This window comes from Falco naumanni, chromosome 7 (assembly GCF_017639655.2).
Source record: "Falco naumanni isolate bFalNau1 chromosome 7, bFalNau1.pat, whole genome shotgun sequence".
NCBI lineage: Eukaryota > Metazoa > Chordata > Aves > Falconiformes > Falconidae > Falco > Falco naumanni.
In genome coordinates, this window is record NC_054060.1 from 63,413,837 (window position 1) to 63,431,688 (window position 17,852).

Below are 17,852 nucleotides of genomic sequence, written 5' to 3' on the forward strand. Positions count from 1 at the left end.
TTCACTTTAGTCCTAGTCCTACTTTTCTAAATACAAGTACCAAGCAAACCCCTTTTTTAAGTTAGAAAAAAACCACTGAAAAATGGAGGCTAAAATTAATTTCCACATCCTATTGATTGAATAAGGAGATACAAAGCTCTGTTCCCCAGGTCATCAGTGAGGTCAAACGGTAGGAGACGATTTTCTTGCTCACATGCCACCATTTTTTTCCAGCCTACCCAGCATGGAAGAACTTACACCTTTTTCCAGCTGCCAGTTTTTCTCTCTGTATCTTTTTTTTTTTTTTTTTCTCCTTCTTTTCTAAACTACTTCTCTAACACTGCACTGCTATCCAAAACACTAAGGAAGAAAGCCCTCTGTGCACATAGTTTTAATTCTTCAGTAGATACAAATAGATCTGTGACTAATATACTTGGGGGTTTATAGTTTAAGCTTATGTTATTTCCTATGCTTAACACAAATCAGTTTTAAACATGTTTTAATATTCCTGAACACTCTCAATGAAGGACTTCTCTTTCTGTGTGTTCTCATAATTAAATTTGAAGAGAAGCACACAGCAAGGATACTTCCCCCCCTCCAGCCCCAGTTACTGTTTCTTGATTTCTCTTTTCACAGATTGAGAGACTGAAGCAGAAGCTTATTGATTTGAAACAGTGAGTCCAAGAAGAGAAGCAGCAGCTGGTGAATTAACTTTTCTCTTTGTCCTCAGAACAGTGGGATCCTTGAAGCAGGCTGAATAGTTCCGATTTTACTACAAGGAACAAGCTAGCGCAGTAAACTGTTACAGGTTTTGATGCAAAAATATTGCATTAAGAAAGCACTTGAAAAAGCCACTGGTGATGTGGGAATTATCCCGTGACTCTCCAGTATTATTTCAGATAGTAGTACGAGTATTTTATAGCATCTGAAATAGTATTAGGAACCAGCTGGGTAATGATGGGTGCGACCAGAGGCACAGCAAATGTATGTTTCATTTTCACTCATAAACAGTAACTACTTTGAATACTTCTTCATTCATTACTGTTGAATCAAGAATTCTTGCAAAGAACTGAGAAAATTATTTGTTAATCAGGCTTTAATAAGAAACAGAACTGTGCTCATCTGCACTTCAAGACGGTTATCTCCCATCAAGCAGACTCGACAAAGAACTTTGTCTTGCCCTCAGATCATAAGGAGCAGAAAAAGCTATAAGTGATAGATGTGAGTTGACCTTGGATGGACTCCAGGTGCCCACCAAGCCACTCTATCACTCCTCCCTTCCTCAGCTGGACATGGGGAGAGAAAATATCTCAACCCACAAGCCTTTTGTCATAAGGACAGGGAAATCACTCAGCAATTACCATCACAACAAAACAGATTCAACTTGGGGAAACAAATTTATTACCAATCAGAATAGGATAATAAGAAAACCAAATCTTAAAATACCTTTCTCCCACCCCTCCCCTCTTCCCCCAGGCTCAACTTCACTCCTGAATTTTCTACCTCCCCCCCCCCTCACAGAAATGCAGAGGGAGAGAGAACAGGTGTTGTGGTTGTTTCCTCCTCGCACCCTTCCCCTGCTAACAGCTCTTTACTATGCTGCTGATCTTTTTAACAGAAACATCCAGTAGATGGCAAATCCAGTCTTTTTTCAGCTGTTCTTCCATATGTCAGAAGCCCCTGCTTTGCATTGTGCTTGCAAAGGCTGTTTTCCTCAAGCTTCATAATAATCTCAAAATTAAGTGTTTACATGAAATAGACGGACATATCAAAACTGAGATCACATGCAGCACATCACTGATTGACAGGATCACATTTTATAGTGACTAAAACAAAATCTCAGCTTTGTGAGTGAGTATCTTAAAATCCGTATTAGAATGCAGCTTAATTTAAGTTAGGGCTACACAATGCTGCAGTGGCCAGGACTACAGGTCTCCAACCTCCTGCTAGAAGTCAGTGCCTACAAACTGCAGCGGTGTCCAGGCACTTGGATTTTAAGCCATAAGAGTTAAGGCCCCCTATTGCTGTAGCTTGCATACATCCTTGGTGAGAGGTCAAAATTACCCTACTCCCAAGCAAAGTGTTTGCCTAGTATGCATTGGCTATTGAATAACTTGGCGACACAGTCAGAATGCTTTGTTCAGTTCAGGTTATCTTACCTCAAAAATGATAACAGCAGAAACATTTCATGAAAAATCAGAGCTGAAAGTAGTTACTGAGATCTAAGGAAGCTACTCCTTGGAGCAAGAGAAGGGGGAGACCAGAACTGAGAATAAAAATTGGTTATACATATTGACCCTTTTATGTATGAACAGGAGAAGCAAGGGAAGGACAATGTACTTGAAACTAATATGTTAGTACTACCCTCCCCCTCCCAGTATTCATTACACATGTAACAGAAACCAATGGTTTGGTTCTTCTTAGTTTAGAGAGCCATAGATTTAGAAGTTGACAAGACAGCACTGTGTGCTCAGATCTGTTTTTTTAATTTACATGCTATGAACAGCTGAACAAGAGCAACGCAGAGCTAGAATTTAAAACCTGTTTTACATGTACAGAACCCAAGAGAGATGCCTTTGAAACTTTCATCATTGATCTTTTCTTTGTTTTCCACAGAAAAAAATCCAGGTTGAAAAAGTGGTTATCAGTGAGTTGACATAGGAACAAAAATAATGTGTTCTGCAGTTGCTTTTTACCAAAATGAACGGCACAAATCCATGGTAATATTCTGTTTCCTGAGTAGGTGAATGCTGATTTTTCCCTGTTACAGGAGCTGGGCTGGTAACTCCAGTTCAGGGGATTCCAAGGAACTCTGAATCTAACTGTGTGGCTCGGTGTGAGATACATTAACCTTTGAAAAAGTTGATAGACTATATACTAACTTTGGACATACACCAGACTGTTCTGTTAGATCTTTATGTGTAGTATCAAAAGAAAAGCAAGTGGAAGTAAATTTCAGTAGTGATGAGGAAGGGAGGAGCGAGGTGGAGAATTAACTTTGCTCAGTGCAGTGGGATTAATTTTGTTCAGCCATTAATGAATCTCTATCCACCTTGACCAAACAACTAAATAACATATATTGTGACAGTAGCACTCCTCATATACATAAGAGTACCGTAAAGCCATCTGCCTGGTATTAAAAAGTACAAATATCCACAACCAGATTATTAAAAGTGTGCTTACTCTAGCTCATTGCTGTCTGCACAAGAAACTTGGGGGCATGACCTTAGAGATACCTAAAATACGCCTTACACCGGGAATTCAATGTTCAAACAGCACTAAATATATTATAAGCCATGAACTGGGACATAGGAGGGCCCAAAGAGAAACCTAGAATGCTATGATTTTTAATGTAGTTTGGGGAGACCTAATGCTTAGGGTGGAATATCAGTCTCTCTCTGTTAAAAGTTTATTTTGGCAAATTTTATTGAGGTTATGACAGTGGATATAAGAAATGTATAATTGAATGATTTACTCGTCAGTTTCTATGGTTCTAATTTATGCATGGATTTAACTCCTTTTATCAGTATTTGCCAACAAATAAGAGCACACATAAAGCTGCAGAGTATGAAAGCTTGAGGAATGGAATACAAACACAAGTTGACTTATGATTAAAATAAATCCTGTAAATAATTGTTTGTTTCTCCTCATTCCCTTCTAATTGTAACGATTTTGCCACAAAATACAGAATTCCGTAGCAAACTGAACTTATGTTTGATTCCTAGTGCTGATTTTGGAGAGTGTACTGCAATAGCTCAGGTGCCCTGGCATTCTTGCTTGCTGTTAATTTTAGAAAACAAGTTTGGTGTGGAATTAGAAACCTGGCTGAGTGTAAATCACCATTAGATGAGGATTATGTTGCTCTTACGTCTTCCTTACAGGAAATACACCAGTTTTGGCTACTTCAGCTCCAGATCCTGACAATACTAAAGAATAAAGCAAAACTTGGTAAAATACTAAATTACACCACACCATCTAACATCTCCTCAGTCCTGGTTGTATGTAATGGATGCCACTGTCATCCCTCCCACTTTAGAATACTTCAGAATACGCAGGGAGGGGTTCTGGCACACCATCATGTCAGACACAAGGCAGTTAAGCACGCAAAACAAAATAATACTCAGACATCAAATAACCAGATAAAAAAATAGTTATCAGGAGCCCTGGAGGGATTTATACAGAAAGATGAGAGACACCTCCTTTGGAGAGGCAGACCACCACTTCCAGAAACGGGGGTGGGAGTTGTAGCCTTTTTTTACACAGCCTTTTAAAAAACCCAGAAGTGGAAGTCACAGGGTCCAATTCTCAAAGATGGTTAAACTATTTTAACATAATTTTTGGACTTAAGAGTATCAAATAGCTTTGACAATCTAGATTTCAGTGCCTTCCAGGCAAGAAATAACTTAATAGGAGACAAATGGTTGACTATAAAATTGTATTTTAATATAGTCTAAAGAAATTTATTATGAGATACTTCATATTAGATTTGTATAATATAAAAGATTATTCTTTAGCTTAATTTTTATAGTGAATATTGAATAAAGAAGTGTGTGGAAAGCAGTAAGCAGTGAGATAAGACAGGTACATCATGATCAGTCAACATGTGCAGCTTGAACTGAAGAGGTGTTTCATTAATTAAAAAAGGCAGATAAAAGGTTTGTATTTCTAGTGCCATTATCTAAAACCATCTGTTCAAAAAATGCTGCTGGAAATGCAGATAATCAGAAAAGATGTCTGCACACAAATGAAAAGATTAAATGAGTGTCTAGATCAGGTGAGGAGAACGTGCAGGGATACTCCTGCAATTCTTCGGGGAGCAGGTAAGCTTGATAATAGACTGCTTTTGTTATGGAAGCTGGATTTTAGAATTGCTAAAGGGAAGATATAATGGGTTTTAATAGGACAACAGAAGTCACGATAGCAATACTGATTAGTAAGAAAATTAAGGCATTTTGAAAGTGAATGACTGTAGACAATATTATAGACTGTTAATTAGTATTCCTTTCCCAGGTGCATGAATGAATGCCAGTGTCTTAATGGTGATTTACCTAGAAAATTTTACCTTTGCAGCACAGAAAATCCTTCTCCCAGCACAACATTCATTACACAGCAGGCCAAATTATCAGATGCATTGTCTTCTGTAGTAATACTTCCACATATTCAGATGTTAACACTACAGACAGAATAAGGCAGCTGTACATTTTGCATCAACAACAGCAATTACCGACTCATCTGCACTTTTCATTTTGAAAGTTATCGTGTTAGCAAAGCTGTGAACTCTAAATCCCCTGTCTGCTGCACTGCTGCTTTGACTACATGTTTGAAATCCATCTGAAATATATTTTCTTCCTTAAAGATTTTATTCTTTCCTAAGCCAGGAGCTCAGATGACCCTGTACAAAGCACTAGGATTTGGACTAGTGCTTAGAACTCTGTTTATATGTGTTGCTATAATTTGATGAAGATGGATTTTCAGTTTGTAATAAAGTCATTTACATGAAGCTTAAGAGTTTTCATGTGTATATGCAAACAGAAGTAAGGCATTCATTGAAATGCTGTATGAGGAAACTGGTACGGAGGTCCTTCAAATACTGTAAAAGGAGTATGTATACATGGGTTACAGAGGTCACAAACCAGCCTCTGCAAAGAAGGAAATAAAGTCAACATCACACCTATATAACAACTTCACAAGGAACAGCCATATTCTGCAGAAACGTATTAGCATGTTTTTAATTTGTAATCAAATTGCAAGGTAAGAATTTCCCTCTAGGGTATAGCAGAGGAATAAAAGGATACAAACATTAGTGAATGCAGAGCAACTGCACTAATACATAACTGTCAGTTACAAGGCATCTTTACCAGAAGGCAGGATACAAAGTGTTCACATTCGGGCTGTTTAATGAGAACAAGTAATGGTTATAATCATTAGAATAATATTATTTTCCATGGGTGCTTGAATGAGTTCCCTGCAGATCCCTTGTTGGTTGCATCACCTTCCAGGAACCAGTTATAAAAATACAGGCTCTCCAGCTCCAAATGCACAGATTCTTAAAAACGGGGTATCCCAAGTCTTACCCTTCTCTAGTAATGGGACCTGCAGTCCCTAGAGAACATGACTGTGTTTGAGGAAACGTGACGAGTCGTCAATAAATCAACACAAGAAATACAGCTACAGTCAGGAAAAAGAAGCCAACAGAACAGGCCTGGCTGCTTTGTGATTAAAAAACCTGCTCTTTCGTCCTACTGACCTGTCTACTTACTCTCCCTTCCACCCAGACCCACATGATTGCTGTGATGCAAAGACATATACATGCTCATGTTTCTTCTTCCACAGTTTCATTATGTTACAGGACCTGTAGGCACATACCTGTTGGCACAGTAAAAAGGCACCAAACAGCTTTCAGGTATAACGGAATTGACAGCAAACTGGAGAATACAAGCCACATGCACAAGAACATTAAGTTTTCAAGCTGTCAGAGGCACGGTGAAGGTCACTGTACCATACAGGGATTTCTTTCACCCTCAGACAAGCAATCAAACATGATTTCCTGAAAAATCCTTAGAAAGCTATTTCCCAAGTGTTTTGGAAACTGCTCAACAGATGAAGACTGACATTTTCAACTCCCAGACTTGCTGTCTTCATTGTATGTAAAGTCACTTCTATGAGACACCCCAGGTGTCCCAGTTATGTCACTCAAAATGAGTACGCATCTTTCAGTAAGGTGAAATCCAAATCTTAACATGGAAGATAAAGAGGTAAAGAAAACCGCTACAAGATGTAGCCAGGAGTGAGTCACTAAGGCTAAAAGATACTGAAGTGGAAGCAAGAGCAATGTTCATGTTCAGGGGGTCTGGAAAGAAACACACACTAAGACCAATCTCACTGCCCTTTCAGTTAGATAAGGTCGTTTCATCTGCGATAGGTTGTAAGAGAAAAACTGAGTTCAGCTAGCCAAAAAACACTGACAGCAACAGAAAACCCAGACTGTGCGCTACATGAGCCTGCCTGATCTGCACAGAAACAGAGGTCCTTGAGAAAAATGGAGTTTTCTATTCATTCCCAAGGAAATGATGATAGTCAGGACAAAGCTGGAAAGTGCAGCATAGGAGAAGGGCACCAGGAACAGCGTCTGCAAAGGCTGACTTAGTTTCCCATAGTTGGCATAACCACAGCAGGCTTGGTAACGGTGGCATCTTCCTCTTTCCATTGAGAAATTATAGTTTTCAGCTGTGTGTAGAACTGCACTCCCTGGAGGAGAGACACACAGATCAGATGTCTGGCTTTATGAATTTTTCAGGTCTGCACTAGTGGCGTAACAAACTAGTGGTGTTCTTGCTTTATCTACAGAGGGCTGAGTGTTCCTCTGCAGGAACTGTTTCTGTTAGCCTGTTCTTTTTACCAGTTCCTCAAAGATTCTGGTTTTGTGAGAAAGCCTGCTACTTAGTTTTTGCTCCCTTCTCAGATCTCTGAAAAAAATACTTGATTTTTTTACATTGGGGGGGTGGGGGAGAAGGAGAAACTGGTTATTGTAATATGCATTATGGTGGCTGTGATCACCAGCTGGTCTTCAGTTTCCTGGTTCAGATGGCTTCAAAGTCTCCTTACTAATGAGGTCCGACGACCATCTCCCCCTTGCCATTTATAATGTGATTTATCACAATTTAACCCAACAGAGTACTCTGATTCAGTAAGTTACCTGCTTGCCATAGAAATTGGTGTCTCCTCTGAAAGAAGCACGGGAGCCGGTGAAAGAGAACATGGGCAGAGGTACTGGGATTGGAACGTTGACACCCACCTAAACCAAAGGAAAGCTGCCATATTAACCACCAGAAGTAGCAGACTGCAAAACACTCTCCAAAATCTACCACATTTTTGTTTCCTTAAATCTGAGGCTGGGTACTGTTGGGTGAGTAGTTACTAATTAGGCATGACAGCTGGATGGCTACCCACTGTAAATGGTGAGTACTAACAGCAACAATTCTAGCTTCAACATACCTGCCCCACATCTACTAAGTGAGAATATTTCCGAGCTGTGGCTCCATTGGTGGTGAAGATCGCAGTTCCATTTCCATAGGGGTTATTGTTCACCATCTCAATGGCATCGTCCAAAGTCTCTGCTTCCAGAACCACTAAAACAGGCCCAAAGATTTCCTCCTTGTAGCAGGTCATGTGTGGCTGTCAGGACAAACAGCAGAAAAAGCAGCTCATATATACGATACAATGAACAGGATATAATAAAAATATCCTAGTAAACAGGAAATAATAAAAACACACATGCTGCTGATGCTCAGGGTATTCCTAGGATCACCCACCATACTGCATTGCCACAGGCCATCCTTCAGTCCTCCTTGCCTTTCCGCATTTCCCATGCCCTGCCATCTATCTAGCCCACTAAAGAGGGCACCACTTTTCATCTCTGGAGTGCCTTCTGCTTTCACTGCCTGCCAAACCTCACTTACAGGTCTACCCTGACCAAGGGTGATTAAGACTGGCGTTAATTTAAGATAATTTACTTCAGTTCTCCTTGACAAAGTGACTAGAACATGCTACCCTTTCCAACTCAGTGTCCAGGACTTATTATATATATACTGTCTGATAATTAGCAACATCTGACAAATAGAACCATCAGTTGGTAAGTACTAATCACTAACAGCTAATGCAGCAAACTACAAAACATTCATTTGACAAGTAGTAAGTTTTAAGCAGCTCACAATATTATTAACCACTGTACAACAAAACTTAAGAATCACAAAATCTCAGTGAAACTTTTACTTTTGCATACCTAACAATATTTATGACATATCAAAGGAATACTGAAATATTTCAAATGTTTAATAAAAATAAGGCAAGAAAATTCTGTGATAGATTAAAACCCTGAATTATATAACAGTATAAATGCAAAAAAATTAAAAGAATACAAAGTACAGTAATAGAATTACCAAGATTGGTTTACTGTCATGTATTCAACTCACCAAAAAGCCCAACAAGGAATTGCATACTTAAATATTAAGGAAATCATACCAGCTAATTGTATAAACATAACAGAATGAATTTAGGTACAAAAAGTCACGTGGATGTGTACGTGGTAAAGAATATGCCTCTGTAGTGGCATGCACCATGCACTATATCGAGAGGCTGATTCAATTAAGTTGTGAATATATTCAACAACAAAGAGATTTTGTACCACACCCTATACCATTTTTGTGAAGATTTCCTCAAACATTGAGCTTCTGTTCTGCAAATCCTTAAATTGCAAACCGCAGTAATATATAACGAAGGAAGGAAAATCACAAGTTTGTTCGTCATACTCTTCCTCAGGCATCTGCTGCTGGCCATTACTACAGACAGCACGCTATGCTCGATGGACATTCAGTTTAACACAGTACAAACTGTCCATATCTTCTTTTAATGGGCTGCACTCCATTCACATTAAGGTCATTAACCTTGTTCAGTGTATGTTGCACTACGGCAAATTCTTTTATCACCTCCACAACAGCATTACAATGAGCACTTCATTGGAACGGTGCAAGGGAAGGCTGAGCCATTTATGAGCTTTCTACCTGGTGATTATTGATTGCTGACTGATTTGGGTAACCTATTTTTCAACCGACCCTGCAATACACACTGCCAAGCACTGGTTTTGGTCACCTTACCTTGACATTGCCAAGGATCGTTGGCCCAACAAAATTGCCATTTTCATAGCCCTTCACTTTGATACTACGTCCATCCAGAAGAAGGCTGGCACCTTCTTTTACTCCTTTCTCAATCAGATGGCAAACCCGTTCTTTAGCTTGGGGACTGATTAGAGGCCCTAGATCTGCTCCAGGCTGGTCTCCTGTGAAGAGGCAGAGACCCCAAATTTTTAACCCTGACAGCTTCCGCTTCACAGGCATCATAGAGATAACTACACCGGCAGGAAAAATCTGAAAATCCTGATGTTTCTGAGATGCAGAAAATGGTTTGGGAAACTAATGAACAGGAATGATAGCCTGCAAATCTCACAGTCAACAAATAAGAGAAGTTGTAAGCATAAGCATAATTTTAGACCACAGGGAAACCAAAATTCAACAACAGATTCTTCTCAGAGAGGAAACTTTTCCCCTTTGCAGGACTTTATTGAACATAAACAAAAGTTAGTTCTCCTAGAATTAATAATAGTCTAGTTCTTCAAAAGTACTTATTTCCATTTTTCCTTTTTATTGCATGCTTGCCACAAATTGGAAGGATCTTTAAGTGAGGTTGCTGTATATAAATGGCACATTTGAGTTAAACATAGAACATAACCTCAAAGTTCCAGTTAAAACAAGACTGATCCTGTAAAGCTTATATCACAGTCATACAGCCAAGCCTTCCTACATATTCCTAACTCCAAGTCTAGGGCTGTGTTTCCCAATCCAGACAATCTGCCAGCTCCTACCCCTACACATCAAATCTATGGTGCCAATAGCTCCAAGGGACACACTGTTGTATGGCAGATACACTGACCTAAAAAGCTACAGTTGTACAGAAACACCTTGTAAGAAATTATCATAGTCTGTACCTGCATTTACACGTAGATTTTTGGCTCTGTCCACAAGCTCTGGCAGCCATTTCTGAGCTTCTCCCACCAGAATTGCTGTAGACAGGGCCATGCAGCGTTGGCCAGCTGCTCCAAAAGCAGCTCCAACCAGCTGGTTCAATGTGTTCTCTTTATTGGCATCAGGCATCACCACGCCATGGTTCTTGGCTCCCTGAAATATAACACATACATGGTCTCCTGTTATTAACCATCCCAGTGCTGCTCTTCTCTAGCTCTGACAGTATCCTCATATAGCAGCTATGACTCTGCTACCAACAGGCTGGCAAGAAGGGCAGCCTCATCACTTAACTATCAGTAGCAAAGTCAGCTTCTGCTGCTGAGTGGTGCGGTCTCTCTTAACATTCACAGGAGACAGAGGCAGTCTATGTGCTGAAGTGTGCTCCATTCAGAGGCATTACCATGTTGGCCTGGACTCTCTTGCCATTCCGGGATCCTCTCTCATAGATGTACTCTCCAGCCTGATTAGATCCCACAAAGCTGATTGCTCTGATATCCGGATGGTCACAAATGAAATTCACAGCTTCAAATAGGAAATAATACATTATAACTGTGGTGCATAAATGCTTCCCTCTGTTCCCATCCCCACAGTGCTGAATCTGTGTCTCTTTCTTCTGATCAAAATTCTTGCCTCTGCTTCCTACATCCGAGTTCCCCCACTGCCTGTCTGTGTACCTCTCCACCGATTTCTCAGCATGTGTACTCCTTCCTGTCCCTGTCCTCATACACCTGGCCCTCTGCCATCCCTCCACACTTTGGGCGTCGCCTGGGTGATGCTGAAGTGGAGTTACTGTTGTGTATTTGTATCCTGATGCTCTGAAGCTACTTGTGTACTGTAAAAAATACCATGTTAGGAGCTAGAATACTGGCATCCACTGCATATTCAGTGAGGCATTTGAGCACCTACATGTCTCGGGAACTCTAGCCCTAGCCCACAAAATTCTGTCCACTGTATCTCCTGAAAGATTTGGTGCAAGATGGCAAAGAATCTCCCAGTCACCTCCCTTCACCTCCACAGAGGGGTGAAATACCTGTCCAGAACTATCTAACAGCAGCAGTATCACACTCTCCAAGTGGTACCTCCACTGAACATATACAGCCCTTACAGACTCCAGTCATCTCTCAAGAAGGACTATTATTACCTTCATGTTGTCCATGGATGATATTCAGGGTCCCATCAGGAGCACCAGCATCCTGAAACAGCTTGGCAAGGAACATGAGTGCTCCTGGTACACGCTCAGATGGTTTCATCAAGAAGGTGTTTCCACAGACCATAGCCATGGGGAACATCCAAAGAGGAATCATGGCTGGGAAATTGAATGGTGCAATTCCAGCACACACGCCCAGAGGCAGACGGTAGGTGTAAGTGTCCATGTCTTTAGTGATGGAGGGCATGGTCTCTCCCAGTATGAGGGATGTCACACTGCAAGCATGTTCAACCACCTCTGCAGCAGAAAGGGCAATATGCCACTGGATGATCTGTTAACAATTAGTCCCCAAACTCCCTTCTCACCACTGCCTTGACCCAAGTCTTTTTCTTCCAGACTCTTTTCCCACACCTTAAAACTCATTGTGCTCCAGAAAATCCCTTTGCTAAGCACTGCGAGCCCATCGTGAATGGATTCTCTCTTGAGTGCATTATATGTCTTTGCAACAGGAGCAGAGACACAACAGCCCCAGTAAAAGAAGCACAGGTATAGTAGTATCGTACCACCTGGGACTCAACCTCAGACAGCTGAGCCCAAGCAAGAAGATCTTACCCCTTTACAGCAATTCGTAGTCACTCCTAGGAAAAGGAAGGATCTAACATCTTGGAAGTGTTTTAAGGAAACTCTATCTAAGGGAACTTTCCAGGTTATGGTCACAATTGCCCCTTTTCTTTCAGGAGGAGGCTATGAAAGGAGCTACATATACAGATTCCCAGAGCAATCAGTTGCTCAGGAGACCTCCTCCCTTTCTATGGATTCTCGAAGTCCCTTTTTAACAGGAGGAGCCAGCAGCTTACGGAGGCCTCGGAACACATCTCCCTCAGCATCAGCCAGGGTCTTCCCTTGCTCAAAGGTGATGAGTTTTGAAATTTCTTTCTGAAAATGGAAAACACAATGTTTACAAATGTTAGAAAAGTGCCTGCACATGAAACAGGATGCAGTTTAATAGAGAGATGAACATCACAATGAACAGACTGAGCAGAATCTGGAAAAGCCTATGCTGACTGATTTGCTCCTTTTTAGACAAGAAACTAATACACCACGCAGGTGACATTTTAGAAAAAATAACTGTGGGTTCAGCTTGTACTCTACAGCTTTCAGGTGTCACACCACAAACAAAACAAAACAGCAATCACGGAGATCCAAACACATGGTAACATACTTTTTGCACTTGTCTTTTTCAATAGGCACATTCTCCATCAAGGGTGAAAGTTCCTCTTGTGGTCTTTTGGTAAAGAGACAAATGCAGAACAATATTCCCTAAGAAGCACTGCCTCCCTGTCCCCATTTGATGGAGAGAGCTTTGCTGCACCTCTCAATGACAGTGTCTCAGGTGGCTCCTCAATCATGGCAATGCCTCATCAAGAACTCTGTAAACCCCAAGTCTCTCACTTTAATTCCTACAGTCAACTGCAACAGCCATCACACACAGCCGTGGTGTCTCACCAGATTGTCTTTGATGAGTTGTTGATAACGCAGGAAAATTTGCTGGCGACTCAAAACAGAAGTTTCTGACCAGTTCCAAAAAGCCTTCTTGCAAGAAGCCACAGCTGCTTCCATCTCACTGGCTGTAGCTTTTGGTACACGGCCAACCACTTCATTTGTGGCCTGAAGGAAAAAAAAATACACCCCTGCATCAAAACTCAACTTCTTCCACCTAACCCCGCCACCCATTCAATGGTCCTTCCACACCACACACCTAATATCCCTCTTCTGCAAGGAGCTGTATTTCTGAGGGGAGAGCACAAAAGAGACTCCTTCCTTGGTGCACACAAAAGGCCTGGGCTACAACTGGAATAGTTCTGAAAACCTGCAATCTACACATCTCAAATGAAGCATCCAGAAAACTACAAAAGCAGTGCTGATTTCCAATTTGAAGTGATTTGTCTACCTTGAAGCTTCTAGAGAGTATAAGGCAAAGGTTTCTGTGGACTGTGGTCTTTTCCCTCTGCATCCTCTCAGCTCATCTGCTGTCCTTGCGCATTACAGGAGGCAAGGTTCCTTTGGAAAAAGCAGTACGTGACTGTGCAATTGGCACTGAAGTTAGTTTACCTAGACCAGTAGGCCAAAGTAAGATTGTTTTACAAGCAACCTTAGTTCTGCAGTATTTTACCTTTAAAAAATTGTATTTGCAGTTTAACCTCCTTCTAATGCACTCTTAAAAATTACGCCTGCTCTGACATGACAGAAACATCAGGTACATCACTAAGAGAGAAACTACCCAAAACAAGAGAAGAAAATTAAACATGAACATTGGTTGCCACATAGAGACCAAATGAGCTTCATAAACATGGCCCACTGTTCTGATCACTTCCACAAAGCGTATCAAAGTGGAATTTTACAGAGAAAAGTTTTTAGAAACTGCTGTGCAAGTGCTTACTATCAGGAGGGTCAGAATTCTGAGCACGATGTCATTTCCATTCATCTTTGATGGAGGACTCAGACGAGTACAAGTGCTACTAACCTAAGATTATTTTGCACTGCATAGCGTCCAACCTCTAAATCCACTGTGAATATTATGGCTTATTATAGATAGAAGCTCTCTGAAACAACAGGAGCTTCAGAGCTGTCAGGAATTTTTACCTTGGTCTGAGTGAAATCAGTTTCTATCAGGACTTCACATTCAGCTGGCATCAAATCACACCTGGTTGATTTCAATACAGGGTGAAAGAAACCCTTCAGAAATTTGACATACTGATCACAGAGCCTTTCTATGAGCAAAAAAAAATATGTAAGCAGAGTTTAAGCTTCCTTTTCAGGAGATCAGGGTTTTACTACACAGGGGAGATAAAGGAGGTCATTGCTTTCCTAAGACTGACATTTCACGCAAAAAGGAAATTGAAAAGCAATTACACAGTGCTAAATCCATCTTAAGCTCCAAGTTTAAGCCTTTCTCAGGAAATGCATGTACTTTCCCTTCTGCCAAATGCTTGAACAGAGGTGCAGACCTGTGTTGCACAGCGATCACTAATATATAAATTAAGACCATTTCACTTACCGGGTTATGGATATCAATCCATTCGGTAGTTTTGGACTCAACAAACTTCCCATCAATGAAGAGTTTGGTGGTTGGCTGTGGAGGACAAAACACTGGATGGTGAGTGATATTTATCCAAAGGTGCCTAGATACCAGTGAGCCTTATTACATGCAAATCTTCACCATTTACCACTATGCTGCCCACTGAAGAGTCTAGATCCAGTATTTAGAGGAAGACCCAGCTAAATGCTTAAGCCGAAATCTTTCACGCTCTCTGCCCCGTTTTTCTCTTGCTTCACACTAAAGTGGCCAAAATTATTTCTAAAAGCAGTTATACAAAAAATAAGTTGCTATACTTATGTTCATAACTATTTCAATCTACTTAATCACCCAGTGTTTACTAAGTTAGAAAACTTAAAACCAGCAATTCATAAATGTTCAGAACAAACAGTTAATAATTCACCTTGTGACAATTCCATGTACTCAGTGCACACTGTATTACATGCTTTCTTCCCATCAAGCCACTAAGTCTGTCTCTCCAGCTCACTGCTGCGGGCATAAAATTGGACTTTCCCCACTCCCCACTTGATCCTGCAACTAAGAGCAAGGAACCTGCATCTGCCGAGTTCAGTGACTGTCCTGGCAGGCAGCACAGAAAACAGAACTTTCCAACTCAGATGCAGAGGAGAGAAAAGGAAAATTCGGGATAAGGAGTGATCAGGTTAACAGAGGGCAGAAGGAAAAGTGAGGTAGAAGCTGTAACTAGCACTGGATAGGCAATAGAACTGTACCAGGCAGGAAAACAGATTGAGACTGTATAAATTAAGAAGCCAGAAACTAGGAGTTGATATTGGGAGGTAAGGAGAGAACTAGGAGAGAGCAAGAACCAGTTAATCATGTCACAAACCAGTGGCTTGGGGAGAACAGATAAAAGGAAGGGGAAATGGATCTGCTGTGTAAAGAATAGAAATGGGACACATTCACAGAATGGGATATAGCCCCAAATATATCAGGAAACTCTGTGAAGAAATTAGGATGTAGAATTATGAGAGCGAGATGAGGACTGTGATGCTATCCAAGGTATAATAAAGTGAAAGATCAGAGGAAGAATCAGGAATATAAATGGTGTTGCCTGGATAACTGATGATAATTGAAAGTGGAAGAGAGTCAAAAAAGTGAATAGCAATGAGAGCTGGGAGATGAAAAAACTAGGACAGGAAGTGTAAACTAAGTGTTAATGAATAAGCAAGACCTAGTGATTTGGGAGGTAACACCTGATGTGAATAAAGAATAAAAAGTTGCAGATGATTACATAGCTGGAATTACCCTTGGGAAAGAGAGACAGAAGTCTGTGCCTATGAAAACACAATACCCTCCAGAACCTGCAAGAAAGTGCAGGAAAGCTGAGTCCCTTGACTGAGTTTCCTGACAGAAAGGGCCTTCTAGTGCTGGTCTAAAGAATTACAAAGTCCTACCACTATCAGTCACTCCGTTAACCCAAGTGCCAGTTATCTGCAGCTGACCTACAAGCTCCAGTGCTCTATAACCCACGTTGACTTTAGTGCAATGGAATTTATGGTGGTTTTTTTTTTTCAAAGTGCTTAAAAGGGATATCTAGAAAACCGCACATACAACGAAAAAATATTTTAAGCAAGTCATGAAATGCTGAATTAAGATCGATTACTCTTTTTCCATAAGATTAACCCTGTTTTTTTCTGCAGAGAAAGAGGCTGCTGCAGGAAAGCAGTCTATTTGGAGATTGATGATTTAGCTGTTCAGGACTTGGAGAGTGTACAGCCATGAATACTAGAAGAAAAAAGGCACTGTAACAGTTCAAGCTGATCGATATTACCCAAAGGAAATCAGATCCTCTCTCTGCCACAAACAGATGATATGAGGTCAGTCCACACAGCTTGAAACAATCTTTTTTTCACACATTAGCATTCGTCATAAATACCATATTAATTTTGCTCATCTTATTGAAGAGCTATTAAAAGAAATCGAAAGATCAGGGGGAAAAACGGGCTGGTGTAGCCGTAGCGCTGGAGAAAACAGCTCGGGACGCGATTAACTGAACACACGCGTCGCCCTCGGGCGCACCCGCCGAGCCAGGGCAGACCCACAAACCTGACGCTGACCTTTCCTTCCTTCCTTTCCCCCCGCGGAGCACGGCGGCCCCCGAGCTCCAGGCACGGGCACTCCCAAGTGTTTGCTCCAGAAATACCACCGCGGAGCCACGGGGAGGGGAGGGGAGGGGAGCCGGGCGGGCAGAAACGACCCGACAAGAGGAGACCCGAGGGCAACCTTCGGCCGGTTGCAGAGGGCGGCGGCGGCGCCCGGGCCCCCCCCGGCCCGCGGCCTCCCCCCAGCCCGGGGCTCCCCCGCGCACCCCCCGCCCGCCGGTCCCGCTCCGCGGGACGGCCACTCACCACCGAGGACGAGGAGAAGGAGGCGGCGGCTGAGGCGATCCGGGAGGCAGGGGCAATCCGAGGCAGCTGGACGGGAGGGAAAGCACAGACCAGCCCAGTTCCTCAGGGCTCTCGACCGCCCCCACCCCGCGCCACGGGCCCGGCGGGCACCGAACCTCCCCGCCCGTCACCGCCGGGGCGCCGTCAGCTACCCCCTGCCCGGCACCGCCTCACCCGCGGGACCCCGGTGGGCCGCGACCCCACCGCCCCCGCGGCCTCCGCCTCCCCGCCCTGAGGGAGCCGCCGCGGCGCCGGGCCCGCCGCCTCACCCTCAGCACCGCGCGCCGCCGCCCGCCCCAGGCGCCGCGCGCCACCGCCGCCGCCATGCCCGCCCCAGGGTCGCTGCAGCCACGGCCCCCGGCGGCGCCCCTCGCCCCGCCCCCGCCCGCCCGGGGCCCCGCCCCCGCGCGCTCATTGGCCTCCCGCTCACCAGCCCCGCGGCTCCGCTCCCCCCTCCGGCGGGGGCCTCGAGGCCCGCAACCAATCGCCGTCAGCAAAACCCTCCCCCGCCCCCTCCCGCGCCGGGCCGTGGATTGGCCGCCAGAGCTCAGCCGCCCACCGAGCGTCAGAGCCCGGATTGGCCGAGCGGCGCCCGGCGGCGACGCCTCCTGGCGGTGGCGTCGAGAGCGACGCGTGGGGGTCGT

The 17,852-nt window shown here is 43.0% G+C and overlaps 1 protein-coding gene across 2 annotated transcripts; it reads right to left on the minus strand.

Annotated features, from left to right (window-relative positions):
* Positions 1-5,681: 5,681 nt before the first annotated feature.
* On the minus strand, positions 5,682-17,577 carry ALDH6A1 (aldehyde dehydrogenase 6 family member A1). Of its 2 annotated transcripts, XM_040601533.1 has the most exons (12): positions 17,478-17,577; positions 17,170-17,235; positions 14,762-14,836; positions 13,210-13,371; positions 12,561-12,639; positions 11,698-12,000; positions 10,957-11,078; positions 10,520-10,709; positions 9,633-9,814; positions 7,975-8,154; positions 7,676-7,774; positions 5,682-7,227 (listed from the first exon to the last, which is right to left on the minus strand). In XM_040601533.1, exons 1-12 carry the CDS (start codon positions 17,532-17,534, stop codon positions 7,123-7,125), a joined length of 1,620 nt encoding a protein of 539 aa, XP_040457467.1. In that variant the 5' UTR covers positions 17,535-17,577; the 3' UTR covers positions 5,682-7,122. The 2 variants fall into 2 exon arrangements, with proteins under 2 accessions (XP_040457467.1, XP_040457468.1); XM_040601534.1 differs by lacking the exons at positions 14,762-14,836; positions 17,170-17,235; positions 17,478-17,577 and adding an exon at positions 14,347-14,445.
* Positions 17,578-17,852: the final 275 nt, after the last annotated feature.

Bases quoted from the DNA above. Each gene is read 5' to 3' on its own strand.
- ALDH6A1 (XM_040601533.1), bottom strand. From the start codon at position 17,534: ATGGCGGCGGCGGTGGCGCGCGGCGCCTGGGGCGGGCGGCGGCGCGCG. The intron at 12,640-13,209 runs GTGAGACACCAC...TTCCATTTTCAG, and splicing joins AACTCATCAAAGACAATCTG to AAAGAAATTTCAAAACTCAT. The intron at 7,775-7,974 runs GTATGTTGAAGC...CCTTTGGTTTAG, and splicing joins ACTTAGTAGATGTGGGGCAG to GTGGGTGTCAACGTTCCAAT.